This window comes from Lepus europaeus, chromosome 18 (assembly GCF_033115175.1).
Source record: "Lepus europaeus isolate LE1 chromosome 18, mLepTim1.pri, whole genome shotgun sequence".
Classification (NCBI taxonomy): Eukaryota; Metazoa; Chordata; class Mammalia; order Lagomorpha; family Leporidae; genus Lepus; species Lepus europaeus.
The window spans coordinates 49,139,537-49,160,427 of NC_084844.1; the positions used below are offsets into that span (position 1 = coordinate 49,139,537).

Here is a 20,891-nt window from a genome sequence, read left to right on the forward strand (position 1 = left end):
AGCTCGCGGAACGAGGCTGGGGTGTACATCCTGGCTCTGTGGCTGGGTGGTTCTCACTCCAGAGGTGAAGACTGGGTGATCCCCACAGCAGCTTGAAGAAGTGCAGCACAGGGGCCGGTGCTGTGGTGGTAGGGGTGACGTGGCCTCCTGCAGCGCTGGCATCCCGTATGGGCGCCGGTTTGAGTCCCGGCTGCTCTACGTCCATCCTGCTCCCTGCTATGGCCTGGGAAGGCAGTGGAAGATGGCCCAAGTGCTTGGGCCCCTGCACCCACGTGAGAGACTTGGAAGAAGCACAACCTGGCTCCTGGCTTTGGCGGCGTGAGCCCCACACGTGGGAGTATGAGTTGGCTTCCTGTGGTTAACAAACGACCACAGATGTGGTCACTTATGTCAGTAGAAATTTTTTCATATTTTATTTTTATTCTCTTAAGATGTATTTATTTGAAAGGCAGAGTGACAGAAATAAGCAGGGAGAGAGAGGTCTTCCATCTGCTGGTTCACTCCCCAAATGGCCACAATGACCAGTGCTGGGCCAGGCCAAAGCCAGGAGCTAGGAGCTTCTTCCGGATCTCCCATGTAGGTGCAGGGGCCTAGACATTTGGGCCATTCTCTACTGCTTTCCCAGGCCATAGCAGAGAGCTGGATCAGAAGTGGAGCTGCAGGGACTCGAACTGGCACCCACATGGGATGCTGGCACTGCAGGCAGCGGCTTCACCCCTAACACCGCAGTGCCAGACCGTCTCATGATTTGAGAGGCCGGAAGTTGAAAATGGTGTCATTGGGACAGAGTCAAGGCGTCAGCAGGACTGGGTTCCCTCTGGAGGTGCTGGGGGACAAGCCGACTTGGCCAGTTCCATGGTGACCGCCGGCATTCCTGGGCTTGCGGCCACATCGCTGCCACCCCTGTCTCCTTGGTCTCTCTCTTAAGTATTCCACCTCCCTCCATGGCCGACATTTGAGATCACATTCAGAGCTCTCCTGGATCGTGCAGGACAATCTCTCCATGCCAGGGTCCTTAAGCCCAGCTACCAAGTCTAGCTCTGTGCAGGTGGCCGTGTTCACGGGGTCGAGAGATCATGATGCAGAGACAGCCTGGGGGCCGACGTTGAGCTGAGCACAGCGGGGCAGAAGGTCCTGGCGGTGGGGTTCTGCACCCTCCTTGGTTAGGAGGAGCCATGGGTGCTCTGGGGCAGGGGCAGGAGGCTGCCCTGGGCGGGATTCCAGCACTCAGTACTGAAGTGGCCCAGATGGATGGCGCTGCACGGGGTAGGTAGTGAGCTTCCCACCTGTGGGGGCATGTAAGTGCAGCTTGCACAGCCACTTGGCCGTGCCATTGTGTAGGGCAGCAGCGTAGAAATCACAGGCCTTTCGGGCCCCGTTGGCTCTGAGAATCTGAGCTCCTGCTAAGGCCTTGTGTGGGTGGCAGGGAAGGAGAAGACTGGTGGCGGCAGCATGTTCCCTGCCAGGCTGCTGGCCTGCTTGACTAATCAACCCTAAGGCTCACAGAGACGCCAAGAACCTGCCAAGGCCGCTTGGCCCAGGACAGCATTCATCTGGCATTTGGGTCACTTGACTGGGCTGAGCCGGAGCCTGGCACGACTTGGAAGGCCGGGAAGGTTCGGTGAGGGCCTCTAAGCCGCCCAAGGACTCGCTTGCTTCCGTCTGGCAGGCAGAGGGCCGGGAGGCACTGGCTCTGCCCTTGAGGGGCTGTGTGACCTCAGGCAAGTTCCTGCCTTCTCTGGGCCACACACTCTTTCCATGCACCGAGGGGATGGGGGAGGAGAATGAACCTGTGCATCTCACAGCAGGTGCTTAGGGGAGAGTTTTCCTTCCTTCCTCCCTTCCTTTTCTCTCTCTCAGTTGCTGAGGTTTTTAAAAAGTGACAGGGAGAGACACACAGATCTTCTATCATCTGTTTTATTCCCCAAATGCTCACAACAGCTGGGACTGGGCCCTGCTGAAGCCAAGAGCTCCATTCCAGTCTCCCACATGGGTGACAGGGGCCCAAGGACTTGGGCCATCTTCTGCTGCCTTCCTAGGTGCATTAGCAGGGAGCTGGATTGGAAGCGGAACAGCCGGGGCTTGAACTGGTGCTCTGATGTGGGATGCCGGAGGCTTAGCCTGCTGTGCCAACAATGCCGGCCTCAGAGTTGTTTCCCTCATTTGTTGGTAACCATCGGCTTGTACCTGTCACAGCTGCACCTCCTGGTGGGTGCTTTGCAGGGCGCTGGCCATACCACATGCTTCGGAAAGCATTTAGGTCTGGGAGGGGCGCCTGGCTGGGGCGGGGGGACCCCGATAGGGAAGCTGCAAAGCACAGGGTGGGTTTAGAGGACTCTGGCATTGGTGCAAAGTGAAGGAGGGGAGGGCGATGTTGGTGGGGCTGTCAGTGCAGTCCCGGAGCTTGTCAGAGGGTCACAGGGAGGGCTGCAAAGGTCCCAGTGTGATTTGTGTTTCTGAGCGTTCACGCTGGTCCTGGTCCCCACTGTCCCTCTGAACTTCCTTAGGAGGATGCTTGGGGGCTGGCATTGCAGTGGGCGAAGCTGTTGCCTGCAATGCCCACATGGGTGCCGGTTTGAGTCCTGGCTGCTCCATTTCCAAGCCAGCTCCCTGCTAAAGCACCTAGGAAAGCAGCAGAAGATGGCCCACGTGCTTGGGCCCTGCAGCCATGTGGGAGACCCGGAAGAAGCTCCTGGCTTTAATCTGGCTCGGCCCTTGCAGTTGGGGCCACCTAGGGAGTGAACCAGGTGTAACTCTGTAACTCTGACTTTCAAGGAAATAAATTAATCTTTTTTAAGAAAAGATTTATCTATTTGCAAGAGTTACAAAGAGCAGTAAAGACAGAGAGAGAGAGAGAGAGCAAGCGAGCTTCCATCCACTGGTTCACTCCCCAGTGGCCACAGTGGCTGGAGCTGCGCCAATCCAAAGCCAGGAGCCAGGAGCTTCCTCTGGGTCTCTCATGTGGGTGCAGGGACCCAAGGACTTGGGCCATCCTCCACTGCTTTCCCAAGTGAATTAACAGGGAGCTGGATTGGATGTGGAGCAGCAAGGACTTGAACCTGCGCCCATACAGGATGCTGGTGCTGCAGGCAGTGGCTTTAACCACAGCACCAGCCCCCCAAAATAAATCTTTTTTAAAAATAAATATTTATTTATTTATTTGAAAGAGTTACACAGAGAGAGGAGAGGCAGAGAGAGCGCGAGCGAGCGAGGGAGGGAAAGAGGTCTTCCATCTACTGGTTCACTCCCCAGTCAGCCGCAATGGCCAGAGCTGTGCTGATCTGAAGCCGGGAGCCAGGAGCTTCTTCCAGGTCTCCCACATGGGTGCAGGGGCCCAAGGACTTGGGCCATCTTCTACTGATTTCCCAGCGCCCATATGGGATGCCAGCACTGTAGCTGCGGCTTTACCTGCTATTCCACGGTGCCACCCCCTCACCCCCCACTAAATCAATCTTATACATAAAAACTTGGGATACTGAGCAGGTGAAGGTGTGTGTAGAATCCTGGCTCTGTCATTGATTACCTGGGTAACCTTGGCTTTAACCTTTCTCAGTGTTGCCTTCCTCTTCTGTCCACTTGGGAGTTCTGGGAGGGCCAGAACCCACATGTTTCTTGCGTTCCAGGCTCTGTGCTCCCAGCATAGAGTCAAGGAAGTCAACCAAGCATGGCCACTGTTCTCCAGGAACTCACGGGCTGGGAATGACGTTGAGGACAGAGACACAGAAAGTGCTACGGAAACTGTTGAGAGTGGAGCAGTCAGCAGGGGATGAGGGGAAGGCGTTCCCAAGGAGGGGACAATTGTGATGGGTCCTGAAGGATGAGTAGGAGCTTGGTGGGTGGAAGAACTTGTGAAAGGTGTTCCAGTTGGAGGAATGAACACACGAGGCGGAGAATCGGACACAGACAGCACCTCACCTGGGGGAAGAGGGGCATAGAGCTGGGGCCTGGGGTTGAGGCGCGCCAGGGTCAGCTTGTGATGGAGCACATATGCCATGCAGAGATGGGACCGTGTCTGGTGGGGGTGTGAGAGCTGGTGGGGAGCCTCAGGCAGGTGGGCAGGGACGTGGGCAGCTCCGTGTTTCACAGAGCACCCTCCAGAAGACTGTCCGGGGGTGGGTTGCTCCCTCCCTCCCTTCCTTCCCTCCTTCCTAGAGAGAGAGGTGGGGAGAGACAGAGCAAGATCTTCCATCTGCTGGGTTCACTCCCCAAACGGTCACAACGGCTGGCCCAGGCCAAAGCCAGGAGCCCAGAGCTCCATCCGGGTCTCTCACGTTGGTGGCAGGGATCCGGCTACTTCGGCCATCTTCTGCCACCTTCCAAGGTACATTAGCAGGAACTGGATCCAAAGAGGAGCAGCTGGGGCACAAACTGGTGTTCATCTGGGATGTGGGGGTTGCAGGCATTGTCTTGACCTGCTGTGCCATACGCTGGCCCTGGGGGACTTTGAAGGGACGGTTTCCCCAGGAGAAGCCCTGTGGAGGTGCAGTGGGTGTAGGCAGAAGTGGGCAGGCGGTGAGGTCAGGACGTGGAGCCTGGGGAGGAGGTGGGAGAAGAAGAGTAGATTCAGGGAGGGAGGTTGCGAGTGGTGCCCAGCCCATGGCCGGGGCTGTCACAGAGCATGGTGTCCACTTGCTCCCTTTGGGGAGACCCTGGGATAAAGCTTTCTGGATGGGACATTTAGGGTGGTGAGAGGCTCGGGGAGGTCCCTGGGGTGCTATGAAGATTACCAGCACCCCCAGCACCAGCCCCGGGATGAGGCAGGAAAGGGGATGGGGTAGGCAGGAGGGCGTGGGTCCCTGGCCCAGGTCTCAAGGCCCCCAGAGCACCAGGAGGGAGGGGACGAGGTAGTGAGGCCACTGCCACCAGCCGCACTCCCCGTGGGTGCCAGACTGTGCACCTGGGCCTGGGCCAAGACACGGGCCGGGGCAGGGATGAGGGGCTCCATCCTGAACCCATGCACCTGACCGCACTCTCACCGCTCTCTCTCATCAGCTTGATCTTTGGGGCACTGACTGTCGTGACCGGCATCACTGGGGTCGTCCTGGGGGCAGAGGCTTCGAGAAGGTACAAGAAAGTCAACGCGAGGGCTGAGCCCCTCATCTGTGCCTCCAGCCTGCTTGCCACGGCCCCCTGCCTCTACCTGGCTCTCGTCCTGGCCCCGACCTCCCTGCTGGCCTCCTATGTAAGTGAGGGCCCTGTGGGAGGCGGACTGGGCAGGCAGTGCCTGTGTAACAAATTCCGTCTTTATATTTTTGTATTTTTAATTTATTTGAGGGAGAGAGATTGAGATCGAGATCTTTCATCCACTGGTTCACTCTCCAATTGTCTGCAGCAGCCAAGACTGGGCCAGGCCCAAGCCAGGAGCCTGGGACTCAATCTGGGTCTCCCATGTGGGTGGCAGGGACCCAAGCACTCAGCCGTCACCTGCTGCCGCCCAGGAGGTGCATTAGCAGGAAGCTGGACCAGAAGCAGACCGGGACTCAAGCCAGGCACACGAGTATGGGATGGGGGCCTCCGGAACATTGTTTTAACCATTGCACCAGTGCCTGCGCCTGTGCCTGCGCCTGCGCCGAGAGCTTTAGTGCCCCTCACAGGCAGAACATGTACTCTCGTCTGGTGCCATAGACAGCGAGGGGCCGAGTCCCCAGACAGGGAGCCCAGGTCAAGGCCAGATCTGGGAATTGCTATGTGCAGCAGTGTCCCTGCCCCTCAGGGCCCCAGCCCTGCTTATCCCTGCCAGTGGGAAAGCGCCACCTCTCCAGGGCTGCAGCCGGACAGACTGGTGCCCCACCCACACCCTGCGGCATGGCACTGGGCCTGGACGCCCTCGCAGGTGTGGCCAGGTCCACCGAGCGGGCTGTGCTGGGAAACGCACGAACAACGGCTCTGCTGTTCTCCCGCCCACGACAGATCCCGTTGCTTTCCTAGCCCCACATGTCAATCTCCTCTTGTCAGAACACTGGCGCTGCTCCCAAATCATGGCTCTGTCCAGGCCCAGAAAGCTCCACTGGGGAGAGGGGGCTCTAGGCTGCTCCTCCTCTCCTTGTTCCATCTTCTGTGCTTCAACCCCGCCTCCCTGCCCAGGGCACCTGCCATTCTGACCCCTCCACGCCGAGCAGGTGAAGAGGGGTGACTGGATGTGGGCCAAGGATGACCTGCCTGGATCTGGAGTTGGTTTTGCCACTGTCGGTGCCTGAGCATGGCGGATGCCCGGATGCTGGGCTGGGAGACACTTTTGAGGGTTGGTTGGGACCTCTGGCGTTGGCCTTGGCATTGCCCACTTCCTTGATGCAAGTGCTGCCTGTCCAGCTGGACCTTTTTGCCCGGGTAGATGGCTGTAGGCAGGCTCCCCTCCATGGTGTCCTTGTGCCCTCCTGGGTCAGCCGAGGAAGGGCCGCCACTCTGCTGCTGCCCCCCACTCGCTGTAGTCTGCCCCATCTGGCACCCTCACCCTCAGACCTCCCCAAAGCCCGTGCTCCCCAGAGGCCAGGGCGCCCCGACATGCCTGGTGAGCCCTGTACCGTGGCTCTGGTGTGGGGGAGGCAGGATGCAGCTAGCGTCCGGTGGGGGAAAGGCCCGTTTCCTTCCTGGCAAGCCCTGGCCTGTGTGTGTGGTGGGGGTTGTGTTGCCTGAAGCCCCTTGCTCAGTTTAAGAAGGGACCTCTTGGGCCAGGCCTTGTGACTTAGTAGTTGAGATGCTGCCTGGGGGGCTGCTGTTGTGGCACAGTGGGCTGAGTGGCCGTGGGCAGCACCAGCACCGCTTATCAGAGCGCTAGCTTGAGTCCTTGTTGCTCTGCTTCCAGTCCAGCTCCCTGCTAATGCACCTGGGAAGGCAGCAGGAGACGGCCCAGGTGTATGGGTCCCTGTCACCCATGTGGGAGTCCAGGAGGGGCTTCTTGGCTCCCAGATCTGGCCTGGCCTGGACTTGGAGGGTACGGCCATTTGGTGTGTGAACCAATGGATCTCTCTCTCCCTCTCTCCCTTTCTTCTTCTCTCCCTCTCTCCCCCTCTCTCTGTCACTCTTTCAAACAAATAAATCTTTAAAAAATATATTTAAGAAAGACACCACTTGGGAGGGCTGCACCCCATAGCAGAATATCTGGATTGAGTCTCTCCACTTCGAATCCAGCTTCCTGCTAATGCACACCTTGGTGGGCAGCAGGTGATGGCTCAAGTACTTGGGCCCCTGCCACCTACGTGGGAGACCCGGATGGAGTTCTGTGTTCTTGGCTTCGACCTGGCCCAGGCTCTGCTCCTACAGGCATTTGTGGAGTGAAGCAGTGAATGAAAGGATTCTGCCTTTCAAATAAATGAAACGGAAACAAACAAACAACAAACAACAAAAGCAAGAAGGAAGGGCTCAGATCAATACATCCTCCCAGGCTGGCGCTCTGGAGGCCACTAGCCATGCTGCTTTTCCCAAAGGCGTGACTGGGCCCCTCCCCTGTCCTCAGCCCCGGCTCCAGGAGAAACTCCCCATCACCCCTTCCCCTGGTGCCCTTATTCCGTCCTCAGGACACCCAGGGGGGGAAGGGGGTTCTCTCGGCCCATCTGACAGATGGGAAGGCTCGGGACAGGCAAGACGGCAAAGCCTGTGATTTCCCTGCCACACGGACCTTTGCTGCCCCTGGGGGGAGGGAAACCAGCCAGGCATACACTGCACACGAATAAGGGAGTATTCCAGAAAGTTCCTGGAAAGATGGAGTTAGAAGATGAGCTTACTTTGGTGAAAAAAAAAATCTATGCATAGTGTTTTGTTTGTTTGTTTTACAATCCTTGTTTTCTGTGACCAAAAGTTTGGAAGAGCTCCTTGTGAATGCCTTAATGCTACTGGCTGAGGGAGCAGAGGCCTGTGGGGGCCGGAGGGGGTGACGAGGCCTGTCAAGGCCCGTGCCTGCACCAGCCAGCTGGGGCCGTGGACCCCCCACCAGCTCTGCGGCTGCTGCTGTCTTGGTTGGCTCCGGGAGGCGGCTCCTTGGCTGTCTTTTGGGGACACAGCTGCCTCCTGCCCTGCAGCCTGGCACCTCTCCAGGGCCGCGTGGCTCATCTAGAAATGACATTGCATCTTGGCCGACCACACCAGCTGGAGGGGCTGCTCTGGGCCTGGGGGCTGAGCCTCCAGGGGTGGTGCCATCCTGCCCTGCCCCGTGGCTCTGTCTGTGCCTCTGGGCTCCACCTGGCCGTTCTGCCCTGGGAGTCTGGCTCTAGGCGCCCCTCCCCACCCTTGCAACCATCACAAAGACCGTAGCACCCCGGGGATCTCTCCCGTCCCCTTCCGCCCTGGTGCACCCTCTGCCGGCCTTCCCAGGACTGTGCAGGAGCCGCCATCCCACTGCTTAGCGATCTGTCTTGCAGGGTTTTGGACACCGTGGACCTCCCCTGCTCAAGAGCCTTGCGTGGCTCCCTGGTGCCTAGGAGCCAGGTCCCGCTCCTCGTCCTCATGAGTGGCCCTGACTTTCTCCACAGCCTGGCAGCCCCCCGCACCTCTTCCACCCCTCCTGACTCCCAGGATGCAGCTCCCGAGTCTCCTGCCTGCACCCCTGCCCCATGTGCCCAACAGCCTAGGCATCCAAGAGCAGGTGCAGTGCCCTCTCTCCCCGGAGCCTTCCCCGGTTGCCGGGCCTCTGCCTCCAGGCCCTGGGTCACGGTGGCTGGCACTCTGACCCTGCCTGGCCCCAGCTGTGAGTTTTCACAGAGCCCAGGTCCGGTTCCAAGCTTTCCCCATGCTCCCCCTCCCCGAGCACGGTGGCAGGCACCTGCAGTGGGTGTACACCACGAGTGAGCTGCTTGCGTTTCATTTATTTAATCAACAAATAGTGGCGAGCCCATTAGGCGGCCGGGTAGATGAAAAGCTGTGGTCATGGCAGCAAATAAGATGGGCCAAAACTCCTGTCTTTGGGGAACGTGCACCTAACTGGGGGAGACAGAAAATGAGCAGGAGACTGGAGTACAACTCACAGCATTTCAGATGATGAGAAATGCTTAGGGGATAAGGAGAGTGAGGAAGGGAATTAGCGAGTGTGTGCATTTTGGGGGAAAGGCCTCACAGAGGAATGATGTCTTTATTTATTAGAGAGAGAGAACAGGGAGACAGGTTTCCCATTTGCTGATTCATTCCCCAAATGCCTGCAACAGCTGGAGCTGGGCCAGGCTGAAGCCAGGAGGGAGGAACTCAATCCAGGTCTCAAGTATGCATGGCAGGGACTCAGTCGCTTGACCCTTGATCAAGACCCCTCGCAGGGTCTGCTTTACCAGCAAATTGGAATCGGGAGCTGGAGCCAGGACTGGAACCAGGCACAGCGATGTAGGACGTGAATGTCCCAACTGGCATCTTATCGCTATACTGGAAGTCCACCCCAGGATGTGATTGTTGAATGAAAACCCGTGGACGGTGAAGGAGTGAAGGAAGTAGCTGTTTGGAGGAACAGTGTTCCCAGCAGAGGGAACAGCATCTGTGAAGACCCTGAGTCAGGAAGGGGAGAGGTCCCTGTGTTAAAGCAGAGAGGGAAGGTGGGGGGGGGGCAAGGACGGAGAGATGTGGGTGCCAGATTGTATATGGCGCTTTGGGCGTCAAGTGGAATTGGCTTTTGCTGGGAGTGAGATGGGGTTTTGTGCTAGGAAGTGGCTCTTGTCCTGTGCATCCGCCGAGATGATCGTCCGGTTCTGTTCTTTATTGTGTTGTTATAGTGTATCACACTGACTGATATTTATACAAGTATTTTTTAAAAGATTTATTTATTTGAAAGTCAGAGTTACACAGAGAGAGAAGAGGCAGAGAGAGAGAGAGAGAGAGGTCTTCCATCCATTGGTTCACTCTCCAATTGGCCACAATAGCCAGAGATGTGCTGATCCGAAGCCAGGAGCCAGGAGCTTCTTCTGGGTCTCCCACGTTGGTACAGGGGCCCAAGGACTCGGACCATCTTTTACTGCTTTCCCAGGCCATAGTAGAGAGCTGGATTGGAAGTGGAGCAGCCAGGACTCAAACCAGCGCCCACATGGGATGTCGGCGCTTCAGGCCAGGGCGTTAACCTGCTACGCCACAGCACTGGCCTCTATACAAGTTTTTTTTTTTTTTTAAAGATTTATTTTATTTATTTGAAAGACAGGGTTAAATAGAGAGGTAGAGACAGAGAGAGAGGTCTTTCATCTGCTGGTTCACTCCCCAGATGGCCACAACAGCCAGAGCTGCGCCAATCTGAAGCCAGGAACTAGAAGCTTCTTCCGTGTGTCCCATGTGGGTGCAGGGGCCCAAGGACTTGGGCTATCTTCTACTGCTTTCTCAGGCCATAGCAGAGAGCTGGAGCGGAAGAGGAGCAGGTGGGACTAGAACCGGCGCCCATATGGGATGCCGGCGCTTCAGGCCAGGGCTTTAACCCACTGCTCCACAGCGCCGGCCCCACAAGTATTTTTTAAGATAAATTTTATTAATTGAAAGGCAGAGAGAGAGAGAGAGAGAGAGATCAATCTTCTATTAGCTGGTTCATTCCCCAAATGGCTGTAATGGCCAGGGCTGGGCAAAGCTGAAGCCAGGAGCCAGGAACCCCATCCAGGTTTCCTATGTGGGTGACGGAGCCCAAGTTCTTGGGTTATCTTCTACTGCTTTTCCAGACATGATAGCAGGAACTGGATCGGAAGTGGAGCAGCCAGGACTTGAACTGGTGCTCTGATATGGGATGCTGGTGTTGCAGGTGGTGGCTTAGCCTGCTCTGCCACTGTACAAGAAAGTGAACCAGCCTTGCATTCCTAGGGAATACTCGCCCTTGGCTGTGGTGTATAACTAGTTTCACATGTTGCTGGCTTTGGCTTGGTTGTATTTTGCCAAGGACTTTTATACCTGTGTCATAGGGGATACTGGTCTGGAGTTCCTTGTGGCATCTTTGGTTTTGGTGTTAGGGTAATGGCCTCAGAGTAAGTTGGCAAGCGTTTCTTCCTCTTCTGTTTTTTTGGAAGAGTTTATGAAGGATTTGTGTTCATTCATCTTTAAATGTTTGGTAGAATTCACCAGTGAAGCCATCTGGTTCTGGGCTTCTGTTTGGGGGGAGTTTGTTGATTACTCAATATTTGCTTCTTGAGTTTCTGTCCTGGAATTTGTACATTTAACCTAAGTGAATTCAATTTGTTGGCATGCAGTCTGTAATATTCCTTACAATCCTTTGAATTTCTGTAAGCTCACTAATAACGTCTCCCTCTTTCATTTCTGATTTTGGCAATTTGAGTCTTTTCTCTCCCCCACCGCTTTTTTTTTTTTTTTTTCTGTGTCAACGTAATGAAAGGTTTGTTGCTTTTGCTGATCTTTTCAAAGAACCAACTTTTGGTTTCACTGACTTCCTCTGTTGTTCTCTGACTTATTTGGCTTAGGTTTTATAGCATCCTCTGGCTACTCTTGGGAACAGATCTGGGGGACAAGGGCAGAAGCAGAGAGAACTAGGTCACTGCTGTAGTGCAGGTGAGAGATGATGGGGCTTGGACCAGAGTGACAGCAGTGGAGGTGGGGAGAAGTGATGGGATTATACACACAGAGTTTAAATTTTTGCTGATTTATTTGAAAGGGAGGGAGGGATGGAGGGAGGGAGGGAGAGAGAGAAAAAGCAAGCTCTCATTTTTTCCTTTTCCAAATGCTACAGTGGCCAGGGCTGGGCCAGGTTGAATCCAGGAGCTGGGAACTCAATGCGAGGTTTCTCATGTGGGACGCAGAGTCCTCCTAGGGTCTGCACTGGCAGGAAACTGGAGTCAGCAGCCAGAGCCAAGCACTGAAGCCCAGGTGCTCCAAGGTGGGATGCAGGCAACTTAACCACTAGCCCACATGCCCTCCCTTTAGATGTATTTTGAAGGTGAGTTATAGAATATTGGCTTGGGCTATTGGAAGGGAAAAGCTGTTACCTGCGATAGGAAAATGAGTAGGAGTCTCAGGTTTTGAAGGAAGATTAATGGCTTGGATTTGTATGTTCTGGTTTCTGGCAGAAGGTTGATGTCCAAGTGCAGATATTAACAAAGAATTGGATATAAAAGTCTGAAGTCCAGGGAATATGGCATCACCTCTAACCCTTCAGTGGGCGGGAACTTGCTGCAGCTCACCATGACACACTGGAGTAGGTTTTTGGGAGCTAAGCGCATTGAAAGGGCATCCAAAGGGGAATGAAGATTTGGTTTTTGTTGGGCTTCAAGAGAGGAAGGATCATTTTAGCTTCTTTATTCCACCAGCCTACCCTCCTAACCACCCACTCACCCATCCACCCATCCATGTGTCCACCCACTCATCTACCCATTGGCCCTGCCACTCACCCATCCATCCATCAACCCACCCACCTATCCATCCATCCATCTACCCATCCACCCTGCCACTCACCCATCCATCCATCAACCCACCCACCTATCTATCCATCCATCTACCCATCCGCCTGCCACTCACCCATCCATCCATCAACCCACCCACCTATCCATCCATCCGTCCGTCCATCCGTTGCTTCTCCTTCTCAGACTGCAGGAACCAAAGTCCTCCCCCACTGTCTTTGCTGCTGAAGGAGCAAGTCCAGGGGAGACCAAGATCCGGGATCTTCACGAGAAGGGCCTGTGGGAAGGTGGGCATGTGCGCATGTGTGTTTGAGCATCCAAGTGCGCATATGTTCAGGCCTGTGACTATGGTGTGTACATGTGTGCTCTTGTATGTACGTCCCTGAGTACATGTGTCTGCGTGCTAAATGTATATTGTACTCAGGTATGTTCACACACGTGTGTGCTGTTGTGTATACGTGTCTGTGCATGGGTGTGCACACACATGTATGTCAGGGCATGCGGACAACCACGTGGGACGTGTGTGCACGTGTGTGTGTGTGATCGAGTGCAGCTCCTCTCCTCCTACTGGTGTGTTGGTTGCTGTATCGCGTGGGAAGGAGGGGTTTGGTGGCGCGATGTGTGCTCCCAGATTTCCCAAAGTGGAGGCTGCGCTTCATGTTCCACAGAGGTACAATGTTCTGAGCGTCTGAAGTGTGGCCTGGGGCTTTCCCTGGGGAAGCCCACGCCCCGCGGCCCCCCAGCAGGCCCAGAGGGCTCTACCTCGTCCATCCTGCACGTCCTCCTGGCAAGGGACGTGGACTTCCCGGCTGTTAATGAGGATCCAGACACCCACACAGCAGGGCTTGGCTCACACCCCTTCCCTGGCCTTCTTCCCAGAGCTGTTGCCCTTCAGAGGAGAAGGGATTTGTGCGTGGAGGAGGGACTGAGTCTAAGGCAAGGGGCTCCACTGTCACTGCTGTCCGGCGGCTGGGGGCGTGCCTGCACGTTGCAGTCCCCTCGGGTGGGCTTTGTGGGCAAGACGAAGGAGCAGGAAGGGGGCATGGGAGGGACAAGCTCTGGGGAGTCTGCGAGACCTGGACGTCTCCTGCTTCTCCATGTGGGCTGTGTGACCTCGGGCGAGACCTTCACCTGGCTGGACCTCTACTTTCACAGCGATCGAAAGCGAGTGCCGATCTTGACCCTTCCTTTCGTTGACGACACAGATGAAGCTTTGAGCCTGTCCTACTTACTCTCGTGGCTTCAAACAACATAGACGTTCGTTTTGCTCGCAGGTTTGCAGTTTGGGCAGGGTTCGGGGGTGGGGGAGGATGACTTTTCCCTCCGCCATTCGACATTAGCCAGGCAGGACAGGGATGGGGGTGGGGTGAGGGACCGTCAAAGCCGGGGGGCTGTCTGGCAGCTGATTCTCGCTGTTGGCCGAGACCTTAGCTGGAGCTCTCGCCTGGAACACCTGCCTGTGGTCTCTCCAGGTGGCCTCGGCTTCCTCACGACTCAGTGGCCAGATCCCAAAGGCTGGCATCCTGAGGTTGGAGAGCCAGGGGCGCCCACGACGCCTTTTGCGACCTGCCCTTGAAGTCACACTTGTGCTGCATTCTGCGCTGTGCTGGAGCTGCAACTTCCTGTGCAGGTTAACCAGGCAAGGATGCGGGCACCATCTTTTGATAGATCACACGGAGCATGCGCAATAGGAAACGGGGCAATGGCCGTGTCCCGGGATAGTACGGTCGGCCCTAGTGCCCCGTCGTGCTCCGGGTCCTGTCGCTGCGTGACGTCGCACGGAACAGCGTGCATGTGGCCGTGAACAGGCGTGGGTCTCTCGTTCCGTGCTGCTCTTGTGGTCCTACCGGTGAGAAGCCAGGGGTCAGGTGCTGACTCTCCAACCCGAGGGGGCAGATACTGTGTGAGACCCCAGGGAGCAGCGTGGCGGCCCTGGTGAGGTGGCTGGCAGACAGGGCTCTGTTCATCCCCTTATCACATATTTCCCTGTTGCCTCCTCCGTGTCAGGTGCTGCTCTAGGTACTGCAGGTGCAGCACTGTACACAACGGGCAGGAAATGAACAGTAGGTTGGATGGGGCTGAGTTCTGTGGAGGATCAACAGAGCGGGGAAAGGGGGCAAGAAGAGTGAAGGCGGAGGGGTACGGGGGTGTGTGGCCTCGCTGAGATGACGTCACTCAGTAGCAGCCACAGGAGGCCACGTGTCTGTGGGGTGGGTGGGCAAGAGCAGCAAGTGCTGAGGTCCTGGGGGAGAAAGCACATCCGGTGTGTGTGGGGAAAGGTGGCTGGCGCCGAGTGAGCTGGGGAGGGTGCAAGAGATGAGGGCAGAGGACATGGTGGTCGTGGAGTGAGCCAGGCTGGGGAGCCTGCGGCCTGCGGGCTGTATGAGCCTGCGAGATTGTCTGGGTCTGGCCCTGCCACGGCAACTTTAGGCAGGACCCAAAATTCAATAAATCTATAGCTGGCTAATTAAAAATTTTTTTCTTTTATATATTTGAAAGGCAGTGTTAGAGAGGGAGAAACAGAGAGATGAAGATCTTCCATCTTCTGCTTCACACACACCCCCTCCCCCCAATCCCCCTGTTAGGGCTGCAATGGCCAGGACTGGGCCAGGCCGAAGCCAGGAGCTTCATCCGGGTCTCCCATATGCAGGGAACTGAATCAGAAGTGGAGCAGCTGGGACTTGAACTGGCACACAGATGGGATGCCAGCATTGCAGGTGGTGGCGTAACCTGCTGCACCACAAGGCCAGCCCCTAGGCAGGCTAATTTTTCAGTATATGATTCTGTACAGCCCGCAAATGATGTTACAGGTGTCGGACGTGTGCCAAGTGATCCTTGGCAGGACAAATGCTCCTCACTCCCGTTGTGGGGTCTCGGGCAGCGCTCTGAGAAAGCAAAACTGGAAGTCGCCAGATCTCTTTAGGCACAGGCCGGGGACTGGACGAGGCCAAGAACTTGTTGCAGGTCCAGGCGCCGTGGGAGGGCAGCCCAAGTCCACCGTGGGCCGAGACCACCGGATGGCGGTGTCTAGAGGCCGCTTGCTGACAGTCAACCACGTGGTTAAGAGTCTCTTCCTGGCTGCTGTGTTGAGTGAGAGCAGAATGAAAAGGGACAAGCACGAGACTAGGGAAACAACGAGGGGTTTTTCCAATCCCCTGGCAAAAGATGGCTGTGGCTTGGACCGGGTGTTTGTGCAGGACGTGTGGAGAGGGGGCAGGTTCTGGCTTTACGCTGGAAGTAGAATCAACAGCATCTCGTGCCTGGTTGGGTGTGAAGTAGGAAAGAAAAGAGGAGAGGAGGGTGACCCCAGGGTTCTTGGCCCGAGTCACTGGGAACTTGGAACTGCCGTTCACAGATGGGGCAGCCTGGGGGACGGGCAGGGTTTTTTTTGTATTTTTTTTTTTTGGAAGTGGAATTAAGAGTTCCATTTTAGACACGTTAAATTTGAGAAGCATCTGGCTGGCGCTGTGGCAGAGCGGGTAAAGCTGCTGCCTGGGACACTGGCATCCCATATGGGCACCGGTTTGTATCCTGGCTGCTCCACTTCCTATCCAGCTCCCTGCTAATGGCCTGGGAAAAGCAGTGGAGGACGGCCCAAGTGCCTGGGCCTCTGCCACCCATGTAACAGACCTGGAAGAAGCTCCTGGCTCCTGGCTCCAGTCTGACCCATGGCCATCTGGACAATGAACCAGCAGGTGGAAGATCTGTTGCTCTCGCTGGCTCTCCCTCTCTCTCTGTAACTCTGACCTCTGACTTTCAAGTAAACAAAATGTTTTTTTTTTTTTTTTTTTTGACAGGCAGAGTGGACAGTGAGAGAGAGAGAGACAGAGAGAAAGGTCTTCCTTTGCCGTTGGTTCACCCTCCAATGGCTGCGTGGCTGGTGCACCGCACTGATCCGAAGCCAGGAGCCAGGTGCTTCTCCTGGTCTCCCATGCAGGTGCAGGGCCCAAGCACTTGGGCCATCCTCCACTGCCTTCCCGGGCCACAGCAGAGAGCTGGCCTGGAAGAGGAGCAACCGGGACAGAATCCGGTGCCCCAACCGGGACTAGAACCTGGTGTGCCGGCGCCGCAGGTGGAGGATTAGCCTATTGAGCTGCAGCATCAGCCAAAGTAAGCAGATCTTAAAGGCGGGGGGCACTGGCATAGCATTGCAGGTGAGGCTGCGTCCTGTGACACTAGCATCCCCATATGGGTGCTGGTTTGAGTCCCGGCTGTTCTACTTCTGATCCAGCTCCCTGATGATGGCCTGGGAAAGCAGCAAAAGATGGCCCAGGTACATAGGTCCCTGCACCCACATGGAACACCTGGAGGAAGCTCCTGGGTCCTGTCTTTGACCTGGCCCAGCCCTAGCCGTTGCAGTCATCTGGGGAGTGAACCAGAGGATGGAACATTCTCTCTCTTTCCCTGTGTCTCTCTGTCTCTCCCTCTCTCTCAGTAGCTCTTTCAAATAAATGAGTTAATTAATTTAAAACATCTATTTAAAAGAGTTTGAGAAACATTTTACTATCTTCTGCTGGAGATGCTGTGAGACCGTGGGTCATACTCGAGCCCAGAGTCCAGGAGAGCAGTCTTGAATGGGTTGTTTATAGCCAGGGGTTCAATGAGGCCACCCAGGGAGAGTGCACAGAACCGAAGGGAGGAGGCCTTGCCCAGGCCACAGCACAGGTGGACTTGGCTGCCGTGGGGAAGTCAAGGACTGGGACCCACCATTCAGCTGACCACATGGTATCCGGTGACCTTTATATTTTTATTTGGGGGAAACCTGAAACCAAAAGCAAAAGCGGAAAGAATAAAGAAGAAAGCAACAGTTACCCCTAGATTAAAAAAATCCTTTGACAGTGGGTAGCGGGAGAGAGAACTCCTGTCCAACTTGCTCCCCAGATGCCTAGGCGGAAGCCAGTTGGAACCCATTCTAGGTCTCCCATGGGTGGCAGGAACCCAATTCCTTGAGCCATCACTGCTGCCTCCCAGAGTCCACAGTAGCAGGGAGCCAGAGGCAGGAGCTGGCAGTGGGTGTCAAACCCACGCACTCCGATATGAGACGTGGGGGGCCCAACTGGCGACAACCGCCAGGCTGAACGTCCACCTCCACCCACGCTTTCATCTCTGGGATTAACTACTGTTAGCGTCCTGTTCTGTTTGTTATGTCATTAGGCAACCCTTATTCTGTGTGTGTCTGTCTAGACACACGCACAGGTCTGTGGTTAGTTAGGATATTTTATTAAACGTGGGTCATATTTATGTGTAATTTAAAGAAAATGATTTATTGAGGTCTGATTCATGTGCCAGTGTGCAATGGCACACCAAGAACACACAGTTCAGTGGGTTTTAGTACAGTCCGAGTGGAGCAGCTATCACCCCAAAGACGACAACGTTCCCATCACCCCAAAAAGTAGCACGGCACACGTCAGCGGTCAGCCCCCACGTCCGCCAGCCTTTGCTGCCCCCCGGCCAGTCTAGGCAACCGCTGCTCTCTCTTCTGTGTTTATGGATTTACCTATTCTAGATGTTCCACAGAAACAGATCGTAATATAGGCCTAATTAATTTATATAAAAAGACTTGAAGACATTGAAATGAAATAAAAGGAAATTAAGTTCCAATTAGCTTCAAAACTGCACTCCATGGATCCCAGCAGCCCTTACAGCCCCCCCCACCCTTACTGCTCCCCTAATCTCCTGGTTTTGGTTATATTTTATTCAAATTTTGAAAACTGTATTACAATTTTTTAAAAAGATTTATTTTTACTTATTTGTAAGAATTAGGAAGAGAGAGAGAGAGAGAGAGAGAGAGAGAGGTCTTCCATCTGCAGGTTTACTCCCCAATTGGCCACAGTGACCGGAGCTTGGCTGATTCGAAGCCAGGAGCTTCTTCCAGGTCTCCCACGCAGGTGCAGGGGCCCAAGGACTTGGGCCATCTTCTACTGCTTTCCTAGGCCACAGCAGAGAGCTGGATCAGAAGAGGAGCAGCCATATGGGATGCTGGCACTGCCACAGTGCTGGCCCCTTGTTGTGAATATTCTTTTGAGACATAATGAATCAGGTCATTGGCCCATTTTTAAATTGATTTTCTCGTTTTGAATTATTTAAGTTCCTCATATGTTCTGGAGGTTAATCCCTCGTTGGATGAATAGTTGCAAACATTTTCTCCTATTCTATAGGTCTTCTCTTCACTCCGCTGATTGTCTCCTTTGCTGTGCAGCACATTTTGAACTTGACAAAACCCCCTTTGGCAACATCTGCTTTTGTTGCCTGTGCTTTGGGGGGTCCTATCCAATTATCTTTGCCCAGACCTGGGTGCTGAAGTATTTCCCCCGTATTCTCTCTTCCAGTAGTTGCCCACTCTGGAGTCTTACACATAAGCGTCTGATGCATTTGGAGCTGATTTTTGTACGTGGTGAGAGAGAAGGGGTCGAGCGTCTTCTCCTGCAGGTGGACAGGATACCCGGTTTTCCTGGCCCCATTCGTTAAAGAGATTTTCCTCTCACCAATGTATGTATTTTCTGCCTTTGTCAAAAGCCAGTTGGCTGTAACTATGTGGATTTATTTCTGGGTTCTCTATTCTTGTGAGTTGTATTTTTACCTTTTCTAGATTTGTAGCGCTCACAGTCTGTTCTGCAAGCATAACAATCCCGTTAGCGGTTTGCCTGTCCTCCCATATTTAAATCCATTCAGTGCTCACTTTCGCGGTCTGTTTGCACGGAGTCTCCTTTCCCGAGTTCTTTATTTTGCTGCAGCTCCTCTCCGGATCCACTTTGTGGTTAAGCAGCTTGAGATCCTCTCTTGTCCTTGGCTCCCGACTTGAGCAACATCTCACGGGATGTGGGGGTCTTGGGTCACCTTCTCTCCTGCATTTCTTTGCAAACATTTGCTCCATTGGCTCCTGGGACCAGGTTATTGCTATGGAGAATAAAGTGAGCCTGCTTTTGTTGTTGTTTAAATCCTTCATGTCGCTTCTCTTTTCCCATCTGGTTACCTGAAGATTGCATTATTCATTCTTGCAAGTCAAGAGCTTAGCTGGTGTATTTGTTCTTTTTTTTTTTTTTTTTTTTGACAGGCAGAGTGGATAGTGAGAGAGAGAGAGAGAGAGAGAAAGGTCTTCCTTTTTGCTGTTGGTTCACCCTCCAATGGCCGCTGCGGCCGGCGCATCGTGCTGATCCAAAGCCAGGAGCCAGGCTCTTCTCCCAAACTCCCATGCGGGTGCAAGGCCCAAGCACTTGGGCCATCCTCCACTGCACTCCCGGGCCACAGCAGAGAGCTGGCCTGGAAGAGGGGCAACCGGGATAGAATCCGGTGCCCCGACCGGGACTAGAACCCGTTGTGTTGGCACCACAAGGCGGAGGATTAGCCTGTTAAGCCACGGCCTTGGCCTTAGCTGGTGTGTTTGTCATCTATTGCTGTGTGACAAATCACCCTAAAACTTAGCAGTTATTTATTTATTGAACAATTAATTTATTTATTTGAAAGGCAGAGCTACAGAAAAAGAAGAGACAGAGAGGTCTTCCATCCGCTGGTTCACTCCCCAAATGACCACAATTGCTGGAGCTGTGCTGATCCGAAGCCAGGAGCCAGGAGCTTCTTCCAGGTCTCCCATGCGGGAGCAGGGGCCCAAGCACCTGGGTCATCTTCTACTGCTTTCCCAGGCCATAGTAGATAGTGGGATGGGAAATGGAGCAGCCAGGACTTGAACCCCTGTCCAAATGGGATGCTGGCGCTGCAGGTAGAGGATTAACCTACTCCGCCACAGCGCCGGCCCCTTATCACTGCTTTCCTGCCTGGCTACTAACATTTTATTTTTACTTCATGAGATTGTGTCCTTTCTTTGGTAAAAAGCCATAAAGCCCACTTGTACTCTGACCTAGTAGGGTTTTTTTTTTTTTTTTTTTTTGGCCTCTGGGGAGAGGGCAGTCTGTGAGGCCATCTCAACCCCGTGTTTACCCAGGGGCAGCCCCAGGTGGTCGTCAGGCCCCTTGTAGCCCAAATGTGACCATCACTCTGAGTCCCCCTCGCACAAGGAGGCGGCTGCCGCCACACACAACAAAACTGATCCCGTTCCAGGCAGCAGAGCTGCCTCCAGGACTCCCCCTGCCCTGAGCCCGGATGTGTGTCCACCACCATGGCTGTGGTCCAGGGCCAGCCTAGGGTTCAGGGTGTGGCTGCGGGCTCTGTCCTCTGGGCCCCGGGCCACGTGAGTGCCCCTGCTCTGGGCACTTCTCAGCTGGGAGCCTTGGGGGCTTCTTGGGTCAGCGCTTTTCCTCAGAGGGGCTGAGAGAGGCCCTGCTGCTGGCCTGCAGGCCCTCCCTCCCTGCCAGGTCCCAGCAGGTGCCTCTTCTGGGATGGGCGGCGCAGCCACCACCCACCAGAGCACTGCTCTCTTCGCCCTCATTCCCCACCTGCCTGCCTACCAGGTTGTTGGGCTGCTGCCGGCCCCTGGAAACCAGGCGGTGCCCTTGTGCCCTGGTGCCAGTCCCTGCAATTACAGCCTGGCAAGCCCAGGGGCACTGTGTGCCAGCCAGTGCGGCAACGTGCTGGCTGCCCGTCTGTGCCCTGGGGCCTGTGTCCTGAATGGCTCAGCCACACCAGACGAGGAGTTAGTCCATGATT

General features: G+C 55.0%; 1 protein-coding gene across 1 annotated transcript in view; it reads left to right on the forward strand.

Moving 5' to 3' along the window:
- SPNS3 (SPNS lysolipid transporter 3, sphingosine-1-phosphate (putative)) overlaps window positions 1-20,891 on the forward strand; it is a 50,697-nt gene that overhangs the window by 16,680 nt on the left and 13,126 nt on the right. The window contains exon 8 of the mRNA XM_062175105.1: window positions 4,993-5,182. Within this exon, the coding sequence (XP_062031089.1) occupies window positions 4,993-5,182 (190 nt within the window). The remainder of the gene's footprint in view (window positions 1-4,992; window positions 5,183-20,891) is intronic.